The sequence below is a fragment of the Ogataea philodendri genome, assembly GCF_020536065.1.
Source record: "Ogataea philodendri strain CBS6075 chromosome Unknown scaffold3, whole genome shotgun sequence".
NCBI classification, from domain to species: domain Eukaryota; kingdom Fungi; phylum Ascomycota; class Pichiomycetes; order Pichiales; family Pichiaceae; genus Ogataea; species Ogataea philodendri.
In genome coordinates, this window is record NW_025764099.1 from 469,005 (window position 1) to 490,955 (window position 21,951).

At 49.7% G+C, this 21,951-nt stretch overlaps 23 protein-coding genes across 23 annotated transcripts; 13 read left to right on the forward strand and 10 right to left on the reverse strand.

Moving 5' to 3' along the window:
* Positions 1 to 66: 66 nt before the first annotated feature.
* On the reverse strand, positions 67 to 2,820 carry OGAPHI_005797 (uncharacterized protein; the record flags this gene model as incomplete). Its single annotated transcript, XM_046207016.1, has 1 exon — positions 67 to 2,820. One exon carries the CDS (start codon positions 2,818 to 2,820, stop codon positions 67 to 69), a length of 2,754 nt encoding a protein of 917 aa, XP_046059634.1.
* OGAPHI_005798 (uncharacterized protein) lies at positions 1,034 to 1,944 on the forward strand (the record flags this gene model as incomplete). Its single annotated transcript, XM_046207019.1, has 2 exons — positions 1,034 to 1,251; positions 1,356 to 1,944. 2 exons carry the CDS (start codon positions 1,034 to 1,036, stop codon positions 1,942 to 1,944), a joined length of 807 nt encoding a protein of 268 aa, XP_046059635.1.
* Positions 2,597 to 3,133, forward strand: OGAPHI_005799 (uncharacterized protein; the record flags this gene model as incomplete). The annotated part of the gene is made up of 2 exons (XM_046207020.1): positions 2,597 to 2,901; positions 2,992 to 3,133. 2 exons carry the CDS (start codon positions 2,597 to 2,599, stop codon positions 3,131 to 3,133), a joined length of 447 nt encoding a protein of 148 aa, XP_046059636.1.
* OGAPHI_005800 (uncharacterized protein) lies at positions 2,941 to 4,293 on the reverse strand (the record flags this gene model as incomplete). Its single annotated transcript, XM_046207021.1, has 1 exon — positions 2,941 to 4,293. The coding sequence occupies one exon, from the start codon at positions 4,291 to 4,293 to the stop codon at positions 2,941 to 2,943; it is 1,353 nt and encodes a 450-aa protein (XP_046059637.1).
* A 342-nt stretch (positions 4,294 to 4,635) lies between these two features.
* Positions 4,636 to 5,952, forward strand: OGAPHI_005801 (uncharacterized protein; the record flags this gene model as incomplete). The annotated part of the gene is made up of 1 exon (XM_046207022.1): positions 4,636 to 5,952. One exon carries the CDS (start codon positions 4,636 to 4,638, stop codon positions 5,950 to 5,952), a length of 1,317 nt encoding a protein of 438 aa, XP_046059638.1.
* Positions 5,953 to 5,989: 37 nt separating this feature from the next.
* On the reverse strand, positions 5,990 to 8,389 carry OGAPHI_005802 (uncharacterized protein; the record flags this gene model as incomplete). The annotated part of the gene is made up of 1 exon (XM_046207023.1): positions 5,990 to 8,389. The coding sequence occupies one exon, from the start codon at positions 8,387 to 8,389 to the stop codon at positions 5,990 to 5,992; it is 2,400 nt and encodes a 799-aa protein (XP_046059639.1).
* OGAPHI_005803 (uncharacterized protein) lies at positions 7,127 to 7,420 on the forward strand (the record flags this gene model as incomplete). The annotated part of the gene is made up of 1 exon (XM_046207024.1): positions 7,127 to 7,420. The coding sequence occupies one exon, from the start codon at positions 7,127 to 7,129 to the stop codon at positions 7,418 to 7,420; it is 294 nt and encodes a 97-aa protein (XP_046059640.1).
* A 153-nt stretch (positions 8,390 to 8,542) lies between the features above and the next one.
* OGAPHI_005804 (uncharacterized protein) lies at positions 8,543 to 9,289 on the forward strand (the record flags this gene model as incomplete). The annotated part of the gene is made up of 1 exon (XM_046207025.1): positions 8,543 to 9,289. The coding sequence occupies one exon, from the start codon at positions 8,543 to 8,545 to the stop codon at positions 9,287 to 9,289; it is 747 nt and encodes a 248-aa protein (XP_046059641.1).
* Positions 9,290 to 9,328: 39 nt separating this feature from the next.
* Positions 9,329 to 10,720, reverse strand: OGAPHI_005805 (uncharacterized protein; the record flags this gene model as incomplete). The annotated part of the gene is made up of 1 exon (XM_046207026.1): positions 9,329 to 10,720. One exon carries the CDS (start codon positions 10,718 to 10,720, stop codon positions 9,329 to 9,331), a length of 1,392 nt encoding a protein of 463 aa, XP_046059642.1.
* Positions 9,510 to 9,890, forward strand: OGAPHI_005806 (uncharacterized protein; the record flags this gene model as incomplete). Its single annotated transcript, XM_046207027.1, has 1 exon — positions 9,510 to 9,890. The coding sequence occupies one exon, from the start codon at positions 9,510 to 9,512 to the stop codon at positions 9,888 to 9,890; it is 381 nt and encodes a 126-aa protein (XP_046059643.1).
* On the forward strand, positions 10,202 to 10,591 carry OGAPHI_005807 (uncharacterized protein; the record flags this gene model as incomplete). Its single annotated transcript, XM_046207028.1, has 1 exon — positions 10,202 to 10,591. One exon carries the CDS (start codon positions 10,202 to 10,204, stop codon positions 10,589 to 10,591), a length of 390 nt encoding a protein of 129 aa, XP_046059644.1.
* A 297-nt stretch (positions 10,721 to 11,017) lies between the features above and the next one.
* OGAPHI_005808 (uncharacterized protein) lies at positions 11,018 to 12,658 on the forward strand (the record flags this gene model as incomplete). Its single annotated transcript, XM_046207030.1, has 1 exon — positions 11,018 to 12,658. The coding sequence occupies one exon, from the start codon at positions 11,018 to 11,020 to the stop codon at positions 12,656 to 12,658; it is 1,641 nt and encodes a 546-aa protein (XP_046059645.1).
* On the reverse strand, positions 11,717 to 13,002 carry OGAPHI_005809 (uncharacterized protein; the record flags this gene model as incomplete). The annotated part of the gene is made up of 3 exons (XM_046207031.1): positions 11,717 to 11,905; positions 11,984 to 12,340; positions 12,979 to 13,002. The coding sequence occupies 3 exons, from the start codon at positions 13,000 to 13,002 to the stop codon at positions 11,717 to 11,719; spliced, it is 570 nt and encodes a 189-aa protein (XP_046059646.1).
* OGAPHI_005810 (uncharacterized protein) lies at positions 12,706 to 14,595 on the forward strand (the record flags this gene model as incomplete). Its single annotated transcript, XM_046207032.1, has 1 exon — positions 12,706 to 14,595. One exon carries the CDS (start codon positions 12,706 to 12,708, stop codon positions 14,593 to 14,595), a length of 1,890 nt encoding a protein of 629 aa, XP_046059647.1.
* On the reverse strand, positions 13,662 to 14,354 carry OGAPHI_005811 (uncharacterized protein; the record flags this gene model as incomplete). The annotated part of the gene is made up of 1 exon (XM_046207033.1): positions 13,662 to 14,354. One exon carries the CDS (start codon positions 14,352 to 14,354, stop codon positions 13,662 to 13,664), a length of 693 nt encoding a protein of 230 aa, XP_046059648.1.
* A 14-nt stretch (positions 14,596 to 14,609) lies between the features above and the next one.
* On the reverse strand, positions 14,610 to 16,253 carry OGAPHI_005812 (uncharacterized protein; the record flags this gene model as incomplete). Its single annotated transcript, XM_046207034.1, has 1 exon — positions 14,610 to 16,253. One exon carries the CDS (start codon positions 16,251 to 16,253, stop codon positions 14,610 to 14,612), a length of 1,644 nt encoding a protein of 547 aa, XP_046059649.1.
* On the forward strand, positions 14,872 to 15,273 carry OGAPHI_005813 (uncharacterized protein; the record flags this gene model as incomplete). The annotated part of the gene is made up of 2 exons (XM_046207035.1): positions 14,872 to 14,952; positions 15,022 to 15,273. 2 exons carry the CDS (start codon positions 14,872 to 14,874, stop codon positions 15,271 to 15,273), a joined length of 333 nt encoding a protein of 110 aa, XP_046059650.1.
* Positions 16,254 to 16,582: 329 nt separating the features above from the next.
* OGAPHI_005814 (uncharacterized protein) lies at positions 16,583 to 18,241 on the forward strand (the record flags this gene model as incomplete). Its single annotated transcript, XM_046207036.1, has 1 exon — positions 16,583 to 18,241. One exon carries the CDS (start codon positions 16,583 to 16,585, stop codon positions 18,239 to 18,241), a length of 1,659 nt encoding a protein of 552 aa, XP_046059651.1.
* On the reverse strand, positions 16,657 to 17,620 carry OGAPHI_005815 (uncharacterized protein; the record flags this gene model as incomplete). The annotated part of the gene is made up of 2 exons (XM_046207037.1): positions 16,657 to 17,338; positions 17,412 to 17,620. 2 exons carry the CDS (start codon positions 17,618 to 17,620, stop codon positions 16,657 to 16,659), a joined length of 891 nt encoding a protein of 296 aa, XP_046059652.1.
* A 179-nt stretch (positions 18,242 to 18,420) lies between the features above and the next one.
* On the forward strand, positions 18,421 to 20,025 carry OGAPHI_005816 (uncharacterized protein; the record flags this gene model as incomplete). Its single annotated transcript, XM_046207038.1, has 1 exon — positions 18,421 to 20,025. The coding sequence occupies one exon, from the start codon at positions 18,421 to 18,423 to the stop codon at positions 20,023 to 20,025; it is 1,605 nt and encodes a 534-aa protein (XP_046059653.1).
* OGAPHI_005817 (uncharacterized protein) lies at positions 18,439 to 19,596 on the reverse strand (the record flags this gene model as incomplete). The annotated part of the gene is made up of 1 exon (XM_046207039.1): positions 18,439 to 19,596. The coding sequence occupies one exon, from the start codon at positions 19,594 to 19,596 to the stop codon at positions 18,439 to 18,441; it is 1,158 nt and encodes a 385-aa protein (XP_046059654.1).
* A 158-nt stretch (positions 20,026 to 20,183) lies between the features above and the next one.
* On the forward strand, positions 20,184 to 21,742 carry OGAPHI_005818 (uncharacterized protein; the record flags this gene model as incomplete). The annotated part of the gene is made up of 2 exons (XM_046207041.1): positions 20,184 to 20,617; positions 20,824 to 21,742. 2 exons carry the CDS (start codon positions 20,184 to 20,186, stop codon positions 21,740 to 21,742), a joined length of 1,353 nt encoding a protein of 450 aa, XP_046059655.1.
* On the reverse strand, positions 20,755 to 21,852 carry OGAPHI_005819 (uncharacterized protein; the record flags this gene model as incomplete). The annotated part of the gene is made up of 1 exon (XM_046207042.1): positions 20,755 to 21,852. One exon carries the CDS (start codon positions 21,850 to 21,852, stop codon positions 20,755 to 20,757), a length of 1,098 nt encoding a protein of 365 aa, XP_046059656.1.
* Between the last annotated feature and the right edge of the window lie 99 nt (positions 21,853 to 21,951).

Genomic DNA, 21,951 nt, shown 5'->3' on the forward strand with positions numbered 1-21,951 from the left:
CGCTCAATCGCCAGTCATCTACTTATATAGTGTTTTTTTAATTTTTTTTTTCACTATAGCCATTATTCAGTTGTCGACCTCCATGTAGTCTGGATTCTTCTTGAGTATCACCACTCCTTCCAGAAAACCAGTCAGTGGCAAGTATTCGTCGTTCTCGAGCTCTGCTCTCTCGCCGAATCCAAGAAGAACCGGCGTGGAATGAGTCACCCATCCGGTGATGGTCTTTGGCTTACCGGCCTGGCCAACAACGTCCACGGCCTGTCCCACGCGCACGTTCACCTTCAAAGGTTTCAGCTCCTCGTCCACAGTCACAAGCATGCGTGGCTTGATGGCAGGAGTCAGGTAGAACAGCAAGCTCGAGTTCTGGTCCAAAATGAACGAGGTTGGGTCCAAAAGAGCAATGGTCACCGTTAACAAAGACGCAAGAGAAACCTTGGAAAGAATCTGTCTTTCGGTGTTGAATGGAGACAGAGTCAAAGTACCTTTACCCAGATGCACAAGACCCTGCGAAATTCTCGTCATAAACAAGGCATTCTGGTCATTCACGTAATAAGAGGCCAATTGTCTCAAAAGCTGCGCAAGTCTGGCATTGTTGGTTCCAGCACCAACTAATCCCATACCAAATATAGAATTGTATGCCACGTCCAGATCCTGGTCGTGCGAGTATCTCGACAGAGTGTCGAACACCTTCATCTGTGCATTCGAGGACGAAACAAGTCCCATGGCCAAAGGAACAGCTCTCTTAATCAACGGCGTACCGTAATGCATTAAATGTCCAAAATGGCGCAACGACATTTCCTGTCCAATTTCCTCGCCCATCGAAATCAACGCAAGTCCCAAAACAGCGTAGCCCTGGTACGACTCGTCCTCCTGGGTGTCTGCCTCTTCCTTGGTATCTTCGGTCTTTTCTCTGTCCTCGTCCTTCTTCTCGTCCTCATCGTCTTCCTCGTCCTCGTCCTCCTTTGGTTTCACCGTGCACAGTTGCATCAACGATTGGATCTGCAAAACGTTACCTGTTCCAGCATAAGAGCAAATGTTCACCAACACTCTCAAGGTCTTGGAAATAGGATGGTCAATGGCATCAATGGTCTCGAGAACATCGTCAACTTGGTCGTATTTGCCCATGTACAGAAGTCCCAGTCCAAGAGACATGAATCTGATCCATTTCGAAGTGAGCTCCGAAGTCTCCTTCTCCAACAGTGTTTGCAAAATAGTGGATGTAATGTCACCGTTGCAAGTTCCAACGAAAACGTGACCCAAGGCCAAGGCAGAAAGAGCTTGGATCTCGATGGAAACGGAAGGCTCAGACACAAGCGGCAACAGTAGGTTCATCACCTCCTCGTTTTCGCTTCCAGCAAATGCAATTCCAATACCGGTAATGGCAGAAACAATCATCTTGGAGTCTATGTTAGAATCGCTGCTGATGTAATCCTGGAGCAACAACAAAGTAGGGTCAACCTCGTCGTGGACACTGGTGGTAGAAATACCCATTCCCAAAAGAGCACCGGCTCTGACCTCGCTTTGTTCGGAATACAAGTACTTGTCCAAAGTTTGAAGACCCTCGTTTGCGTCCCAGAGGTTGATCAAACCCAAAGATGCGGTGGTCAAAAGCATTCCTTCTCCCTTGGTTCTGTATATCCACTTCTCGTCGCTGATCAGCTTCTCTGTTCCGTAACCGGCGTTGGCAAATGCACTAACGAAAGCTGCGGCCAAGTTTTGTTTGGCACTCTCCAATCTAGAAGTGTGGCCAAATGTGGAGTTCTCAAGGTGAGTCTTGTAAATGTCATCAGGAACCTTCGGCTTCAACAAGTTGAGCTCACTAACAAGGTATTTGTAGTACTCGCTCAACTTGACGTTGGAAATACACTCTTGAACGGCCTCGTTGTCGATCTTGAAACAGGAGTTTTGTCTAGCAAGCATGAAAGCCAATTGTTTTTGCACTAACTCGTCGCTGGTGGCCTCGAAAACAGACTTGATCAAAGATTCGTCGCCCAGTCTAATTGCCAAGCTCAATGCCTGTGGGAGTTTGTCGTTGGCCAAATAGATACTGTAGGCTGTGTTTAGGAAGGCGAGATCATCTGGAGGAGCCAACAATGGAACGCACGAAACCATGTACAAACAGACTCTGTTGTATGTGTTTTTGTCGACGAATTGCGGCAACTTCTCAATCTCCTCGATTTCTAACAACAGGTCCACGGCCTCTGCCTCTGCGTTGTGTTTGAGGAAATAAGGCACGATTTCCAAACTCAATTTGATCAATTGCTGTGTGTTTGTTTCTTCTCTATTAACACCGGACTCGAGGTTATCCTGGTACTCTTCGCCGATCTCCAATGATAAGTGTCTGAGGTACTCGTGGCCCCATTCTCCTAATGTCGAGTCGATGTTGCTCAACAATCTGTATTTCAAACACTCTCTGCTATAGGATTCACCATCCTTTTCGCTGAAGGTCATTCCCAAAACAGACAAGATGTCTGCCAATTGCGACTTGAGCTTGGTATCTGTCCATTTCTCGTGGGTCTCTGTCAATGTAGAATAATGAGGTCTTAAGAACTTTAAAGGTTTTGGCACTGCGGTCATCGACGACGTGGATTCTCTAATGAACCGTTTCAGACTCTCCAATGCCGACGAATACAGCTCCTTTTTCGGCTCAGTCAGTCTATCAACAAGCATCTCCAGCTCCGACTTGAGCTGGAGATCCTCTTCGTTTAATTCCTCCTCCACGGTCTTGTCGTCCACCTTGGGCTTCGATTCGTCCTTGACAGGCTCCTTCGAAGTCTCGGTAGACGTTCTTTTGGATTCTTGTTCTTTAGCAGGTGCCATTGCAAAACAAGTTTTGTTTACAGAGAGAGTGGCAAAATCAGTGTGGAAAAAGTTGATCGAGCCTGAGGTTTCGACACGGGCGTGTAAATGGCAGATTTTTTTTTTAATCTTTAGTATACATTAGTTGTTGCACAAGAGGTCGTTGATGAGCCAATTGAGCTCGTTCGGAAGACCGATCGATGCGTCGGTGAGTCGTAAGTTGGGTGCCGAGCCCGAAGCAGCAGTTTCAGGCACAACGGGTTTCCCGTTCTGCAGTTGTGAGGAGTCTGGTCTTGGTGGCTCTTCTGCTCCGTTGGCCGGCCTTTCGCCCTGACGCGAGGGAGAAATCGCAGGCATCGACGCTGGAGCCGTGATGGTGGACGAGGACGAGGCCGGAGCAACCAGCGACTCGGTTTTCTGCGGTTTCAGCAGATACGAAATCTTGGAAAGCTTCTGTTGGGCCGAACCGCGTTGCAAGTACTGCTGTTGTTGTTGTAAAAGAGACACGTCGTCGTCGTTCTTGAGCTGGTTGTCGCTCAGACCAAATAGGGCCCCGTTGGGCTCGACCAAATGAGGAGCCATCTCCAAAGTGTCGTACAAGTCTTCGATCGTCATGGTTATTGTGCTGTTCTGTTTGGAGTTTTCTGCGTCTCTGGTTCTGTCTGGCTGTCGCAAACGAACCATGTCCATTGCTCGTTCAATGAGCAGTTTTAGATGGTATTCCAATCCAAGAGACAAAACATCAGAAACTCCTTCACCAACAGGCCCCACAAGCCCGTGTTCTCTGGCAATTCCCAAAACACGCGAGTCCAGATGTGTTTTGTCAGGTAGCTCGTAGGTCTCGGAACAGAGCGGTGTTTGGAACCCGTCCAGAACGTCCTGGGCCCATTGACTTGTATTTCCCGAAATCGAGGACTCGTTGTTCGTCACAATTGGAACCTTCGGCACAATCGCCTGTCTGGTGAGCGCTATGACCGAGTTGACCATCCCGCGCTTGCCAGACTCGCGCTTGATGCCCTTTAGTCGCCGTCTTTCTCGAATAGACAGCGAGAGAATATCTTTTTTCAGTAGCTCGTATTGCGATGATTTTGTTCCGGCCTTGCGTTTCTTGGAAAGCTGCTGGTTTCCGAAGCCTGAGTAGGATGTTCCGTCGAGCGGCTCGTCTCTCAGCGAGTTGGCCAGGTTGGTGAGTAACAGCTGATTATGGAACCTGACGGTGGTTTTATCCAAGATTTGGTCGAGCTCCTCCATCAATTCGGAGCGTGACAGCTTTCCAACAAGAAACATCGACACGGTGACCTGGTAAACGTCCCAGTTCTTGCCGAGTTTTTTCTGGAACTCCACCACAAGGTTGTCGATCTCGATTCTTCTGGAGGAACCGTTTTTTGCTTTCGGGACAAGCGACCCGTTGGCCCCCTGTGTTCCTGAGACGTTGGAGGACGGGGTGGAGGGCGGCTGGGCCTGTGCTGGCGGCGACATTGCTGTGACGGCCATTTTCACCAAACAAAGGGATTAGCGTCGAAAAAAGATAAATAATGGGGCGCAAAAGTAGCGGTTAAAACGTCGATATACGGTATCCAATGCAATAAGCTCAATAACAGCGCTGTTTGTCGCGAATTCGCACTAAAATACCCCGGTTTTCCAACCGTTCCTAGATCTTGGTCAACCTAAAGCTAATTTTCTTCAACTTTATTTTGTTAGCATGCCATGATAAAACGCGTGTCATTAAGCTCCAAATACAAAAGATATTTTTAGTATCCTTCCTTGACATTGTCCGTTTATAAAACAAGTCCCAATTGTGCGAATCGTTCTTCTTAGCCAACCGTCATATCCAGAATGGACCAGTATCATGTGTTTAGGGTTTTCCAGCAGAACTTCATTGTGGATCGCCGGTTCCAACTGATCAAAGGTCTGGGGCAAGGAGCCTATGGGATAGTTTGTTCTGCGAAATATATTGAAGCCAACGACGAAGGAGGACATGTCGCGATCAAAAAGGTCACCAACATTTTCAGTAAGAAGATCCTTTGCAAGCGGGCGTTGCGAGAAATCAAATTGCTTCGCCATTTCAGAGGCCACAAGAACATCACCTGTTTGTATGATCTGGACATTGTTCCGGACTCCAACGGAAACTTCAACGAGATTTACTTATACGAGGAATTGATGGAATGCGATATGCACCAAATCATCCGGTCCAACCAGCCGTTGACCGATTCCCATTACCAATCGTTCGTGTACCAGATTCTTTGCGGTCTCAAGTACATCCATTCGGCAGACGTTTTGCACAGAGACCTCAAACCGGGGAACTTACTGGTTAATGCCGATTGTGAGCTCAAGATCTGCGACTTCGGTCTGGCCAGAGGGTATTCGAACGACCCAGAGAAAAACCAGGGCTTTTTGACAGAGTACGTTGCTACTAGATGGTACCGTGCTCCAGAAATCATTTTGAGCTTCCAAGGTTACACAAAGGCCATCGACATGTGGTCTGTTGGATGTATATTGGCCGAGCTGCTTGGAGGATCCACCATCTTCAAAGGAAAGGACTATGTGGACCAATTGAACGAGATCCTCAAAATCATTGGAACTCCAAACGAACAGACCATGCAGAGCATCAAGTCCTCCAGAGCCCAGGCCTATGTGCGCTCGTTGCCTTACATGCCCAAGGTGCCCTTCGAGACGGTTTATCCGCACGCCAATCCGCTAGCAATCGATTTGCTCAATAGAATGTTGACTCTCAACCCGCAGGATAGAATCACCGTGGAAGAGGCCCTGGAACACCCATACCTGGAGGTGTGGCACGACCCGAACGACGAGCCCGAGTGTGCCACCAAGTTCGACTTCTCGTTCGAGGAGATCGATGACATTAACGATATGAAACAGATGATTATCGACGAAACACGCTCGTTTAGAGAATACGTTAGAAAACCACTGGAAGAACAAACCATTGTCAGCGAACAGTTTGGCGGCGGCCAGATCAACTACGAGATCGACCAGCAACAGCAACAGCAACAGCCCCAACTGAGAACGCCGTTCGAGGGAGAAATGGCCGATTACGAGCTGCCCCCAAAGCCCCAGGAAATGATGTACGACGAGAACGTGGATCTGGAAAGAGAACTGGCCTACGGACTAGACCGCTACAACTTCCAATACCATTGAATACCAAAATCGATTATTAGGTCTATATGTCTGTCCTTTAGGTCCAGTTTTTCTTGAGCCAGTTTAAAAGCTTGTCGTAAACTATCCTGTTCGCATTGTGATAGCTGATCGAGTGGTCGCTGTCTGGGAAAACATGAACGTCATAGTTCTCCAATCCTTCGAGGTCCAGCATGTCCAGGAACTTAAGCGAATTCTGGAAATGAACATTATCGTCTCCTGTTCCGTGCATCAGCAGGAACCGCTTCACTCCACTGAAGTTGGCGATCTCGTGCACGGACGAGTTGTAATATCCTGAGTTCTGTTGCGGCGTGTGCATGTATCTTTCTGTGTAAACTGAATCGTATAATCGCCAGTTAGTCACCGGAGCAACCGACATTCCATATTTGAAAATGTTTCCCTTATCTGCTTCCAGTGTCTTGAGAGTCATGTAGCCACCATACGACCATCCCCAAATCGCTGTTCTTTCCTCGTCAATGTACGGCTTCGAGACCCATTGTTTGGCGGTAGCCAGTTGGTCAATCACCTCGTAGTGTCCCAAGTTGTCGCGCACAATGTTACGGAACGCCTTACCTTTGAAGCCGGTTCCTCTTCCGTCGACGGTGACCACAACGGCGTCGAGTTCGGCGGCCACAATCGCCGAAAACGACACGGAAAACGTGTTTTGCACAAGCTGCGAGCCCGGACCTCCGTACACAAAGAACAGAAGCGGATACTTCTTGGACGGATCGAAGTTCACCGGCAGAGTCTCATGGTAGTTGAGCTTTTGCTCAACACCCACGTCGACCTCGCCAAATGTCCGACTCGGAATTGCGTACTGTTCCAACACAGATAAAAGTTTCTCGTTCGTGGTAAACGACTCCTCCGTGTTGGCATGCAAGTCCAGCAAGCGTTGGTGCGGAACACCCGGTCCATCGTAGTTCAGCAACAGGAAGCGCGAGCCAGCAGAAAACGAAACGGAATGCCAGCCTTTCTCTTCCACGTTGGTGATACTTGTTTTGTTGGAACCGTCCAGATTGATCGAGTACAAGTGTCTTTCGACAGACGACTTTTCTGTAGAAATGAAGTAAATCTTGTTGGTGACTGAGTCGAAGGCTGCTGCTCCGTCAACTACCTCCCATTCGCCGGATGTCAGCACCAGCGGAGTCTGTGTCTCTGGAGGAGAGAAGTACGCAAGATGGTCGTATCCATCCACGTCAATGATGTCAATGTACCCGTCTTCTGGCCTGGTGTCGGACTTTGGCACATACAACAGATTGTGGCTGATCTCAAACCAGGAGTTGGTGTGTCCACCGAAGTCAGACCGGCGGAGAAGGGATTCCATGGTCGAGGCGTCCACGATGAAGAATTTGAGGATGTCCGACTCTCTGTTGGTGATCTTCAGCAAGAACCGGGTGTCTCCGACCCATTTCACCTCGGTGATGAGTCTCTCGTCGTTTGGAATGTCTTCGTCATTGTAGAATGGGTCTGACGAGTCCAGACTGGTCAGTTTTGCGTTCTTGGCATCGTAAACGACAAAGTCGACCTTTGGGTTCGAATACCCCGGTTTAGGGTACTTGAGCTCGCGCAGTTCCGGATAGATGTCGTCGTCGTGCTGGACAAAGTACGGAATAGGGAATTTCGGCACAAGTGTGTCGTTGAACCGAAGAATCGTCAGAAACTCCGAGTTTGGCGACCACCACATGGACGTATCGCCTTCAAACACCTCCTCCTCATACACCCAGTCTGGTTTTCCGTAGAAGATCTCGGTTCCTCCCTCGGTAGTCACCTGGTGGACGGTTTTCGAGACGAGATCCTTGACATACACGTTATTGTCCACGATGAATGCGACACTGGACGAGTCTGGCGACCATTTGGCAAGCGCAACAAGACTGTCTCCATCGTACAAAGGCGAAGTGGTCTGCGACTCGACGTCTAGAATGAAATACGTTGCGAAAAACGAGTGTCTCCAGTTTTTGACCTTATTGCAGACAATCAGGGCATGTTTCAGGTTATCGCTGAAAACAACGTCCTCCACCTTGAAAGTTTGATCTCCATATTCCACCGATGTTCCAGAAAATAGCGAGCGTTCCTCAGAACCGGTCAGAGACTTCAAAACATAATTGCCGTCGTCAACAACAATATATTCACCAGAGTCCTCGTTCAAGGACTTATCTGTGCGTAGCCATTGGATACTCTTTCTCTCTGGAGCGAAGGTCCCATTCCGTAAAGCCTGGAATGTCAACGGAAGCTTGCCCTCTGGAACGATCGGAGAGGCTGGTTTGTGCTTAAGAGCGCCCGTGTTCTTATGGTTGTAATAAAGCTGGTTAATTTGGCCCAATAAAAGCGAAGAACCGTAAACAAGGATCAAAGAAAGCACCAAGAACGAGTTCCACAGTCTTTGGGGACGATAAACAGGGCGTTCGCCCGATTCGTAACCCCCGTTCTTGTACTCCATCATTATGTTCTATATTTAACCAAAAAGGAAATTTTCCTCTTTTTTATTGCTCATCCCTACACCGTACGATTTCTTTTTTTGGGGGGACTTTTTTTAGGGAGATGGGAAAAGGGGAAACTTTTTTTATCCACGAGACTACACGCTTTTCTGTCTAAAATGTCCAAAGACGCCCATTCGAACTTCCACGCAAACCTTCTGGCGGCTAATCAGCTGGCCGACGCGCAACGAGTCGTCGTGATCAACTGTTTCCACGGAGCTACCCTGAATAATGTTTATTTTTCAAGCGAGCCAAGAGGAAACCCTCTTGACGATAGCCAGGCCCATGTGGAGGAACAGGAAGAGCCACTGGGAATGTTCAAACACGTCCATCAATGGGATCACTCGAGAAAAAGACAGAAATCAGAAACCCACGCCGAGGAGTTCGTCGAGGAGGTAAGACAGCCCGAGCTCCCATCTGTGCACATGAACTTCCCTAACCCGTCGCCGGTGACGTTTGAACCGAAGGCAACCTCTATCAACGTTGTGGAGCCGGATATGGACGAGACACAGTTGAGAATGCTGCTAAGAGAGGAGAAAGAAGTCTATTTCAGACACACTGGGGGACAGCTGATGGAAAATGACCCGCTTTTTTATTTCAACGATACATGGCTACCAAAACTTGTGCGCGAAAACAAGTACCGGCTGATTCACTTCCAATATAAACCGCAAGAACTGATTATAGATCGGCAGTCAGAGATCCATCACAAGTGTTCTCCAGTGAATAACCCGTACGCAGTGGTGACCTATGCCCAATGCACCCAATGCTCGATGTTGCTCCAATACAAAGGAAAGCGCAACCCAAGAAAGAACGACGGTAACGCGCTAACCCACGTGAAAAGACACGAAAAAAAAGGTTATAATTGAAATGTCTAAATAAAACTCGGTCTGTTGCTCTATCAGCACTCATTCTGCGTCAACCTCCAGGGTCAACTCGTCCAGAGACTTGGAAACAATCTCAACAATTCCATCCACAACTGCTTTGTCCAGAATGTAAGCTGGACAAATAAGAGAAATGTCTCCCTTGATTCCATCAACACTGCCCTGGTTACCCATCACAGTCAACCCATTCTTGTAACAGGTGTTCATGAACCTCTTAGCAAAGGTCACAGACGGATCAAATGGAGTCTTGGTGGTTTTGTCTTTGACAAACTCGATTCCGCGGAACAATCCAGCACCCCTTAAATCTCCAACGTACTTGTGGGAACCAATTGCGGACTCCAGCTTCTCCGCAAGATACTCTCCCATCTTGAAAGAGTTCTCCACAAGACTTTGCTCCTTGACTTTCTTTTGCACTGCCAGTGCAATCCGACAGTTGAAAGAGTGGCAGTGGTACGTCTGGGCTCCAGGAATGGTTTTCGAACCAGAAGCAATGGCATTCTTGACCTTTGGAGACACCAGGACTCCTGCAATGGTGACGAACCCAGATCCAAGTGTCTTGCCGATCGTTTGGATGTCTGGATACTGACCCTCAGGCAAAAATTGTTGCCAAGCATGGTACGTGCCACATCTGCCCATACCGCACATTACCTCATCACTGATGTACAGGGCCCCGTACTTGTGGCAGATAGCACGGGCTCCTTCCAAGTATCCAGGAACAGGAGTCTGGCAAGCCAAAGAAGATCCGCTCACAGTCTCAAGGAAAGCACCTGCAACCGTTGATGGGCCGGCTTTTTGGAAAGTCTCGTCCAGCTCCTCCAACAATCTGTCCTTGTACTGCTCCAAAGTCTCTCCATTCTTCTTATTGTGGTAAGGGTTGCAAGGAGTCGCCTTTGGGACATGGTCAAGAGGCTGACAGATCGGACGATAAGGGTCGAATCTCCTGCCTCCACCAATTCCCAAACAGCCGGTGGTGAAGCCGTGGTACGACTGGTCTCTGGAGATGAACTTGACTCTGTCGGTGTCTCCCTTTTCCAAAAAGTACTGTCTTGCAATTCTCATTGCGTTTTCATTGGCCTCGGATCCGGAACCAACGAACACCGCAGCGGAGTACGCATTTTTTGGAGAGTTGTCAATGATAAACTTGGCCAAGTCTTCTGCGTAGTAGTTGCAGACAGTCGAAGGGAAGGTATACACACACTCGGTGGACGCATCAACAATCTCCTTGACGATATCGGCATCGCCGTGTCCCAATGCTCCGACAGCAGCACCCGTGCAACCATCGATTAGGGTTTTTCTGTCACCAGATCCAGGTTCCTCAATGAAGATGTTTGTTCCTTTACCACCCACAGCCATCAAGCTTCTCTGGGTGACATTGGATTGCAGAAGATACGAGTCGTTGTTTTCGGGCACAGTCATTTTACACTCTTAATTTAAAAGGGCGGAAGTTTCGTATTTATTGCGGGCTTAAAAATCCGATAAGAATCATTTTCCTTATCACTTGTCGGAAATAGTTTGGGGAAAGTTCCTGCGTGTGAAAAAAATTATTTTGCAAAAATTTAAACGGTCCCGAACAATGAGCTGGCTGTGGCTCCTCTTATTGTCTGTTAAGTTGCCAATTTTGACGGAAAATTTTATTGCTGTGGTTGGGATCTGAGTGACTGTATTTTGACTGCAATTATAGTCTAAAGCGAGTCTTTCTGATCTTGAGAAATTATGGATAAAGAGGAAGGCTCACAAATTTTTATAAGAGATCAGGGTCTGGACCAAGATTCCAGGACCGGATCCAACCTGGCTTTTGACAGCGCCAGAGCTGACTTTGATCCGAATTCGGGTTTGAAACGGGGTCTCCAGACCAGACACGTCACTTTGATGGCTTTAGGAGGCATCATTGGTCCTGGCTCTGTTGTTGGCCTCGGAGTTTATTTGCACAAGGACGGACCTGCTTCGTTACTAGTTGATTACTCCATTGTGGGATTGGTCGCATTCTCTTTGATGCAGTCGATTGGAGAACTAAACAGTTTGTTTCCTGCCACCAACGGATTCTCCAATCATATCACCAGGTTTGTGGGTGAAGCTTTTGCAGCCATGACTTCTTACAACTACGTTATTGTCTGGATTTGTGTCATGATGGCAGAGTATACAACACTCACAGCAACAATGAACTTTTGGGCCCCTGAGGTTCCTGCGTGGGGCTATTTCTTGATATTCTGGGCCTTCTTTATGTCTGTGCAATTCCTTGGTGTCACGTTGTACGGAGAAGCGGAGTTCTGGCTGGCCATTTTCAAACTCATTGGTTTGACTGCTTTTTACATTTTCACTATTATTTACATGTGTGGTGGAGTGAGAGGTACCCCCGCATTTGGCTTTCACAACTTCAAGACTCCTTGGGCCGGCCAAGCTCCTGTCAAGTCTCTAGCCAATGCGATTGTCAACTGTTCTACCGCTTACAGTGGTATTGAGCTGATGTCCCTGAACGCTGCAGAAACCAAAAACCCTATCAGAGCTATTCCTATTGCCGTCAGACAAACCTTGGTGCGTATCTTTTACGTTTATTTGGGAATCACTTTGAGTTTTGGTATCAGTGCTCCATACGACTCTCCACTGTTTTCCGAGTCCGTTTCCACTTTGCGTTCTCCGATCTACGTTGCTCTGTACAATGCTGGTTGGCATTCATCGTACCACCTGGTGAATGCGTTCATTGTCATCATCTCGCTCAGTGCCATCAACTCTGCAATCTACATCGGCACACGGACCATTGTCAACATGGCGAACGAGAAACTGGTTCCCTTCCCGAACTTCTTCAGAAGAGTCAACAGACGTGGAGTTCCCTATGTGGCAGCTGTGACGTTCCATTTGTTTGGGTTCTTGTCGCTGCTTTCTGTGGGTAGTGGTACCCAAACCGCTTATAGCTACTTTGTGAGTGTTTCTGGAGTGTCTACATTCTTCGTCTGGGGAGCCATTTCTGTGTGCCAGCTGCGGTTTAGAAGAGGATGGGTTCGTTCTGGACGCAAAGTTTCTGATCTGCCGTACCAATGTCTTGGATATCCGTTCACACCGTTGTTTTCTGTGGTCATGAACATCTTTCTGGCATTGATTCAAGGATGGATGTACTTGAAACCGTTCCAACACGAGTGGTTTATCGACGCGTACATCATGTTCCCCTTATCGCTGATTTTCCTCGTTTCCTACAAGATCTGGAAAAAGACCAAACTGGTTCCGTACGAAGAGATGGATTTTGAGACCGGTAGGAGATACGATCTCGAAGAAGAGTTCAAGCAGCTCAAAGCTCAAGAAAAACTCAATCCGTTGACACGCAAGCAGAAATTCGCCAATGTGTTCAAAGTTTGGATATAAAGATAAAAAGGGTAAAAAAAAGTTGATTATTTATTATTTATTATGCAATGAGTACACGAACTAAATTGGCTTGCAATCATTGTAGAGAGCTCAAGTTGCGATGTATCAACGAGGGCAACGACAGACTACCTTGTCAGCGGTGTCAACGGCTACAAAATCAGTGTACTTATACCCCCACGGCGTCCCAATTAAGAAAGAAGACAAGAGTGCTCCCTATTCCTTCCAAGACGGAAAAACGCCGAAATCAGGTCCCATCGCTCGTTCTGCCCGAAAAACCACTTTGGGGAAAGATCGCAGAAACGTTTTTCCATAACCAATACCAGGGAATCTTCCCCTTTGTTCATGGACCTTCGTTCAAGGAGTTTTTGGAATCACCGGATTTTTCTCCAGCCACATATTTGGCAGAGTATTCTCAGCGGGCAGACGATGAAACGATGTTGAAATGGCCCGATCCGCTTGTCTTGTTAGGGATTCTGGCTCTTTGTGCGCGGTTGGTTCCCACTTTGACCGTTCAGTACGGGGCATTTGATGAGAATAAGAGCCCAGAGAGCTTTGTTCCCGGTATCAAGTTGAACAAGTCCAGATCGGCGTCGTCGTGTGCGTCAAAATACTTTGCGTGGCACGCCAGATCGCTGCTCAAGGACGTTTTCGATCGACCGTCTGTCCAACGGGTCCAGGCACTGACCATGTTGAGTAGTCACGAATGGGGTGAGAAAAATGTGGCTCGGAGTTTCCTCTACGTTGGAATAGCGGCAAGAATGTCGCTGGTTCTTGGATTGGGCGAGATAAACTCTCTGAGCTATAAACACGAGGCTGGAGACGTCAAGACCACGTTTCTGGTCAACGAGATGAAACGCAGAACGCTGTGGTCGGTGTATATGATGGATCGGTGTATTTCCAGCGGGAGAAACAGGTCTTCGAGTATCAGAATCGACGATATCAATGTCGCCTTGCCTTGTACGGAACAGGCGTGGGTCGCTGGTCTTCCGGTCAATTGTATGACCTACCAGGAGTTGCAGAGATGTGTTGATAACGATGGAGAAATCCCCGGCCCAGAGAATCTGACTGCTTGTTGTTTCACAATCCTGGCGTTTGAGATCTGGGCCAAGATCGCCAAATGGGCCGGCGAGGGAGGCGCAAGAGCAGAATCCAAGGACCCATGGACGGAAGACTCGACGTATTTCCAATTGTCGCGCGATTTGAACAATTTGGAAGCCAATCTGCCAAGCAGTCTGAAATACGATCCGGCCAATCTGGTGACGCAAATCTCTGAGCATTCGGCTGGCTCGTTTGGGTATCTCCATTCGATCTTGTTCCTGAGCCGTGTTTTCCTGAATCGGGAGTACTTCTTCCTGAGTCCCGAGCTGCTGGCCAAAGGATGGTGGGCTGGGTCCACCAGAAAGCTGCTGGATGCGATCCGCAAGAGCTCGAGTCTCATAAACACGCTTTCGTCGCTCGGATTGATGGTTGTTGCTCCGTTCACCGGGTTCGAGATCTTCACCAACGCGGGAACAGCGCTGTATTTTGCTGCGTTCCCGCCAACGGTGCTGGAGACGCACCTGGTGTCCGAAAGCGACGCGCTGCGCGACGAGTTCAAGGAGATCAGTCTGCAGAACATCCGGCTGCTGCGCAAATGGGGCGACGTCTGGACGTTGGCCAGCAACTGGGAAGACTGGATCACCGACATGCGGGGCATTTTCGGAACACAATCGCCAGAGAGCCGGTCGTTGCGCAATGGACTGCTCGATTACGGCTCGCCCATCATCCAGGACGAAAACGAGAAGAGCGCAACCAAGAAACGCGCTGAGCGGCTACGAACACTACAGGAGCCAAGTATTGGGGACTTTGAGCTGCCCATCACGATGGAGTCATTTGAGTCGTTCGATATCGGCTCGCTACTTCCAGGCTGGTACGATGTCATGCACGTTGACCCATAGAAAGAAATATATTGTCAATGAACGAAACGGAAGTCCAAACGGCGGATTCCCAGGTCTGTTGTCGTTTCCAGGTACACTCTCTGCTCCTCGGGGGTGAGAGAGTTCCATTTGGCCTCCTTCTGACGGTTTCGAAGGATGTAATAGAACTTGGTGAAGATGGCAAACACGATGTTGAAACAGGTGATTCCCAGAATGATCTTGTTTCCCCTGTCATAGTACGGCTTGTCGCTGTCGCGGTAGATGTTGGCCGCGATGATACTCCCGATCTGGTACATCATGTTATATGTTGCGGTAGCCACGGCACGGGATCCAACGTTGTACGAGATGCGCGAGATCCATGCCGCCAGAATTGCGTGGGTATAAGGCTGGCTGGTGATTCCCGTCAGTAGCACGTACTTGACCCAGTTGTTTCCCGTGTTGGGGTAGGCTACCAGTGCCACCACGAACGGGAAAATGAAGATGTTGGACATTCCGGTGCTGATACTCTTCTCCTTGATCAGATGGCTGAATCCAACCACAAGCGGCAGGTTGATCAGGAACCAGAACTGGCCGGGGATGGCTAGCACGTTCGACAGGAACGTGGAGTACCCCATGTTCTTGAGGATCAAGGAGATGTACTGGGATACTGGTTGGAACGGAATGAAAGCCATGATTCCCTGGATCAGCAACGGCCAGTAGTCTGGCTGGCTCACGGTGAGCACGATCTGTTTCAAAGAAACGGGCTGTCTGTTGTTCATGTCTCCTTTGGTTGGGTCGTCGCGCAGAACACGGTTGACCAGGATCTTTTCCTCTCTTTCGTTGAACCACTTCTTGCGGCCCTTGAAAAACCGGTTCTGGGTCAATGTTGGGCCGCCTCGCATGAAATAGAAGCTCGGAACAGCCACGCCCAGACTCAGAAACCCTTCAATGATGAACAGATATTGCCAGCCGGCAAGGCCGTGGATTCCACGCATCTGAGTGATACCCGAAGCAAGCAACGACCCGAGAATCTGGAACAGAGGAATTGCAACCCAGAAAACGGCCAGTCTTAGTGGAAGATCGATTCCTGTGTAGAAGTACGACAGGTACAGGATCTGGTCCGGGATAAACCCGCCCTGACAGAATCCCAGCAGGGCTCTGGTGCCGATAAACTGGGCCCTGGTCTTGAGTCCGGCCTGACAAATGCAGACAATCGACCACGCGAGCATTTGGAACGGAATCACACGCTCGGGGCCAAACCGTTTGGAAACAATATTCAACGGCAACTCGGCACATAGAAACGAAACCAGATAGATCGTTTGTCCGAGGTTGTAGCCGCTATTAGACATTCCCAGGTCCTTAAGAAAGTTATCGGACACCGCCCGGGTGACGTTTCTTCTCACCAGATCCAAGGCACAGAACATGACAAACACCCACGAAAAGATCCGCAGGTCTAGCTTGCGCACGAGCCGGCGCTCCTCCTCCTTTGTCCACGTGAAATCTGGGTCGTACCAGGGCAGGTTCTCATAATTGGAAGCCTCATACACCTTTCTCCACCGTTCAGCCGCTTCAGGGTCTGCAAACGGGTTTTTTGCCTTATGCTCCGCGCCGGCCTCATAATCCTCGGAGATAGACAGCGATCTCAGAATAGAGCCGCCAAACTTCTGCGTCTCGTGCACGGTATCTGATTTCTCGCTCATTGATCAGGATCTGACTATTTATCCGGTTGCAACGGTCATTATATATACGTTGATAAGACCAGAGCCACAGCTCTGCGTCCTCGGGGGAAGCTCACAGTTTGGACGGCCTTAGACCACTGTGGAGTCTGAGGATCTGTTGTGGCAGTGGGCGTATCAGCAAACGATCGCAGCAGCACTAGGGAGAGCATCTTGTTGAAGACCAATTGGCTAAAGCATATCGGCGACCCGACCCGATCTAGGCACTGGAAATCGCGATACAAATTTTTTTTTGTTCTCACCCGACCCGAGAGCCACTCTTGGTGATTAGCTTGGTATCGTTTTCTTTTTCAATGTCTTTTCATCAGCATGGAGATGAAAACGATGGCTTGATCACGCCAGAGGCGCCAGACCAAGCGTCCTCCGCTTACGGCTCCACCAAGCTGGTCGACGAAGAGGCAGTGGTATCCAAGCCGGGACTTCCTCCAAACTTTGTGTGGATCGAGCTGTCTCTGTTTGCCAATGTCTTCCTGTCTGGCTTCGACGGGACGGTGACTGCGTCCACGTACGCGACGATCGGCAACGAGTTCAAGGCCGCCAACACTGCTTCGTGGATCACCTCGTCGTATCTGATCACCAGCACCGCGTTCCAACCTCTGTACGGTTCGTTTTCCGACGTGCTGGGCCGAAGAGCCTGTTTGATGGGGGCCACGGGCTTCTTCATCGTGGGGTGTCTCGGGTGCGGTCTGTCGTCCAGCATCCTGATGCTCGACTTTTTCCGCGCAATCACAGGTATTGGGGGTGGTGGTTTGGTCACCTTGGCTACCATCGTTAATTCAGACATCATTGCTCCGGAAAAGAGAGGAAACTGGCAGGCTTTCCAGAACCTGCTGCTTGGATTCGGATCAATCTGCGGAGCGTCGCTTGGCGGTGTTATCGCAGACACGTTTGGCTGGAGATGGTGTTTCCTGTTCCAGGTCCCAGTAGCGTTGGCTGGTATTCTTGTGGGCCACCACTTCATCCACGATCCAAAGCCCACGCATTTCCACCTCTCATCCCACGCTCTCGACAGAATCGACATCAACGGGTCCGTTACGCTGGTGCTTTCGCTGGCTGTGCAGATGGTGGTGCTTTCCTTGGGCGGAAACGAGCTTGGCTGGAACGATTACCGGCTACAACTACTGTTTATTTTGAGTCTGGCGTTGTTGGCACTGTTTGTAGCCATTGAACTCAAGACCAGCGCAGTGCCAATCATCCCACCTGTGTTGCTCCACGGAGCTTTCAGCTACATCATCCTCGGAATCGGTGTTTTGGTGGGGATCTCGAGCTACGCGTACCTGTTTATCCTTCCGTTGCTGTTCCAGATAGTGCTGGGAGACACGGCCTCGCATGCAGGTCTGCGACTCACAATTCCTTCGCTCTTTACTCCGGTTGGTGGACTGATAGCGGGATATTTCATGAGCCGCGGCAAGAACGTACTTTTTTCGTTGGTGACTGCAGGATGTGCTTTAATGTTGTTGGGCAACACATTGGCCCTGTTTATAGATACTGGGGTCAACAAGTGGCTGGTCGGGCTTTGCCTCGTGCCGGCCAACGTGGGACAGGGTATGATCTTCCCCAGCTCGCTTTTCTCGTTTATCTACAATTTTGATAAGCAAAAGCAGGCAATTTCTACCTCCACGGCTTATCTTTTTAGGAGCATTGGCTCCGTCTGGGGAGTCACCGGGTCGGCTGCCATCATCCAGCGTCTGTTTGTGCAAAAGACACAACAAGAGCTCGCGAATTTACCCGAGTTGTCAAAAAAACAGATTGCTACCATTGTCCATTCTGTCTCCAAGGACATCTCCGTGATAAGCTCCTTGCGGCCAGAAATTCGCGCGATAGTGGTTTCCGGATACAGCACCGCAATCAAGAGGGCCCAGCTGGTGTCGTGTTTGTGCTGTTTGTTGTGTCTGGTGCTGGCTGGCTTGAAAAAAGCGTTCAGGGTCCGGTCCCGGTCGTCTTACGATTAGATTCGTAATTGTGGCGGTCACCGACGCCGCAGTCCGGGTCGGGTGAAAGTTCGAGTTTCGAAAAATTATTTTAGATTGCGAGAGGTGTTGTGTATGCGGCGACGCGGCTCATAATAATACCCCTTTTAGCCACAGTGCAAGCTATATAAATTATCCATCTACACCAGATTCTTTCTCCAATGCTCTCTGCTCTTCTTTTATTCCTTCTGCCCGTGTACGCCGACTGGCAGTACCGCAGTCGGTCCGACCTGGCTCCGCCCCAGCTGAACATCACCATCTTCGACCACGACAAGGCCTCTACAGACTATCTTTTCGTGGCTCCGTTCTCTGGCTTCCCGGACAACACCCTGCACGGACCAAGACAGGCTGCTCCGTACATCTTTTCCGCCGAGGGAGACCTTGTGTGGTCTGGGTACAGCATCTTTTCGATCTGGAACGCCAATTTCCAGGCCGCCAAGTTCAACGGCCAGGACATTTTGTTTTCTTTTGAAGGAGACCACAACCCGGCCTATGGCCATGGCCACGGCCACCACACGTTCCTGAACAACCGCTACGAGCTCGTCAAGGAGCTGCGTGCCGGCAAGCACAAGCTTTCTGACAAGCACGAGTTCCACATCAAGGACGAGAAAACCGGCTTGCTTCAAGTTTACCAGCCGGTTCCCCGGGACCTTAGCGAATTTGGTGCTTCTGAGGAGCAACAATGGATTGTGAACGCCATTTTCCAGGAACTTGACCTTGAGACCGGCGAGGTGCTGTTTGAATGGGCCTCTTTGGACCACGTTTCTCCGCACGAGTCTGTGCTCCCAATTAACCCTGGTTATGCCGGTTCTGGTTATAACTCGAGCGATGCGTGGGATTACTTCCATATCAACTCGGTCGACAAGGACGAGAACGGAGACTACCTGCTCTCTGCCAGAGACGCCGCCTCGGTGTACAAGATCGACGGAAAGACAGGCGAGGTTATCTGGAAGCTGGGAGGCATTCCTGGCGAGACCAGCTCGAGCTTTGAAAACGTTGGTGGCTTTAGATTCGGCTTCCAGCACCACGCAAGGTACCTGTGGACTTCCGAGGACGGCAAGAAACAGATCATCTCGTTCTTTGACAACTCTGCCCACGGAACAGAGGACAAACACGGCCATTTGGTGAAGATCAACGAGGTTTCCAGCGGAAAAGTTGTTGAGGTGAACACCGAGACGTGGGAGGCCAAGCTGCTCAAGAACTACCAGGCCCCATACGGCCTGCTTGCCAAATCGCAGGGTTCTGCGCAGGTCTTGGAGTCGGGCAATGTGCTGGTGAACTGGGGTTCTGAGGGCGCCGTTACCGAGTACACTGCAGACGGCGAGATTGTGTTCCATGCGTTCTTGGAATCGGGAGAATTGGCCGACAAGGTCGAGAACTACCGTGCTTTCAAATACGACTGGCACGGATATCCAACCGAGGACGTTGCGGTGCTTTCTGAGATCACCGACGACGGAGAGACGCAGATCTACGTCTCGTGGAACGGAGACACCGAGACCAAGCTATGGAAATTCTATGCGGTGAAAAACGGCAGCAAGACGTATATTGGCGAGGCCAAGAGAACCGGGTTCGAGACCAAGTACAAGGTCGCCGAAACCCACGAAGCTGTTTATGCGGAAGCCCTGGACAAATCGGGCCGTATCCTGGCCTCTTCCGAACCGGCTATCGCCATCCAGCAGGTCCTACCGTTCAAAGCCGTTGCAGCACAGCCCGAAACTTTGCAACCAAATTTTTTGAACTATTTCAGCTGGAGACAACAAATCTAAATAAATATCCCGGTAAAACTACATAAATGAGTGGATCTGCCGTTTGAAAAAGTATGTTTTCTTTTTCTTTTGGTTTTCTGTATTTGGTGTTCTGGAGCGCGGCGTTCTGGCCCCCGTTTTTGTCCAATGTGCGACATAAAAGCGTCCAAGGCCTGTCGATGGACTGGGTGTGGTTCAATTTTCTCGGCTACTTGTGCTACTCCGTGTACTACGTCACGTTCCGCTTCAACCCGGTGATCCACGACGAGTACAGGCAGTTGTACAACAAATACCCTACAATCCATACAACAGACGTGCTGTTTGCGCTCCACGGGGCCACAATGAGCTTTCTGGTGCTCACTCAGGCCTACTGCTGGAATTTGCACAAAAACGCCAGCCAGTACCTTTCCGACCTGGGGAAACTGGTTATCTGGCTCAACGGTGCAGGTATTGCAGTGTTTGCGCTGGTAACCAAGTTTTACGGGCTCCATTGGCTCTATTTCCTCGAATACCTGGGGCTTTTGAAAGTCGCCGCATCCGTGTGCAAAAACGTGCCGCAAATCTTCCACATCCACCAACGCCAATCGACCGCGGGCTGGCCCGTGCTGGCAGTGTATCTGCAGTTCCTGGGCGGCGTGTTCTCGTTGCTCCAGGTCATTGTCGACTGTGTGCATGATTACACCGTGATAATTTCAAATCTTCCAAAACTTCTACTTACGCTAGAAATCCTCGGCTGTATGTCCATCATGGCTATTCAGCATCATCTTTGCTACCAAGATGCTTATGAAGCTCTCCCCTAAACATGTTCCTGCTCTTGAGTCTCACAACCAGCCATTTGGGGGCCGAGAAAACTCCAAAGAACGTGACTGCCTGGCCGGCTCCGTGGTCAGGTCCAAGAGAAACTCCCCGGCTGATCCGGTCTGTTTCTTTCCGGTACATGTTGACCTTGACGGTGAGCGGCTTGCCGTTCAAATACGAGTCCACGTTCGCGAGCAGCGCTTTAGTGCGTTCCTTCAACGGAAGAAGCGATTTGTGGAAAGTGTCGCAACAGTCGCCCGTTGCAAATATCTGCGGAACAGCCACCGATTGCAAAGTATCGTGCACTTTCACCTCGTTCTTCTCGTTCTGCAGACCCTCTATCGAGTTCTTTGGCACGTTTGGCTTGCCTCCAGTACACCATATCAGGTGGTCTGTAGGCACTTCTTTCTCGCCGAACATCACTGCGTCGCCGTTGACGGTTGCCGGTCGGCCCAAGTACAGGTTCACGTTGAGCTCCTCGAGCTGGGCCTTGGTGGAGTTCCGCACGGCTGTCAACTCGCTGTCGGTCAATGGCAGCTTCTGGGAATGGATCAGGTTGAGCGTTTTCTCGCCGGACTTGATCTCCGACTTGAACTTTGCAGCGATCTCGCCAACAAGCTCGACTCCAGACAACCCGCCACCCACAACGGTGATATTTTTGGCCTTGGCGATTTTCTCGTACCCAACCTTAAAATGTTCAACGGCCAATTTCGTTGATGCAGGCAGATCCCAAATTTCCTCCAGCTTGGACCCTGACGCAAGAACCAAGGCGTCGTACTTGAACTCACCCGAAGAAGCGGTAATCACGCGGTTCTCGTCGAACCCGATGACCTCGTCCTGGACAAACACAGACGGATCTTTCAATAACTTGGTTATCTGGGCCGACCATCCCTTCGTCGCTTTCTCGATGAACATTCTTGGCAAAGATGGAACAAAATAGACATAATCTTTGTTGGAGATCAAAACGACCTTGATGTTGGACTTCTTCTCGAACTCCATGGCTGCGACGACTCCGTAGAGTCCGCCTCCCACAATAACCACGGTAGACATTGGAGAGATAACTTGGTTATTGTGCGTCTCTATATATACACCCGGATTTAAAGTTTACTGCGCAGCATATCACCGATATTTTTCTAAGCTTATTTAATA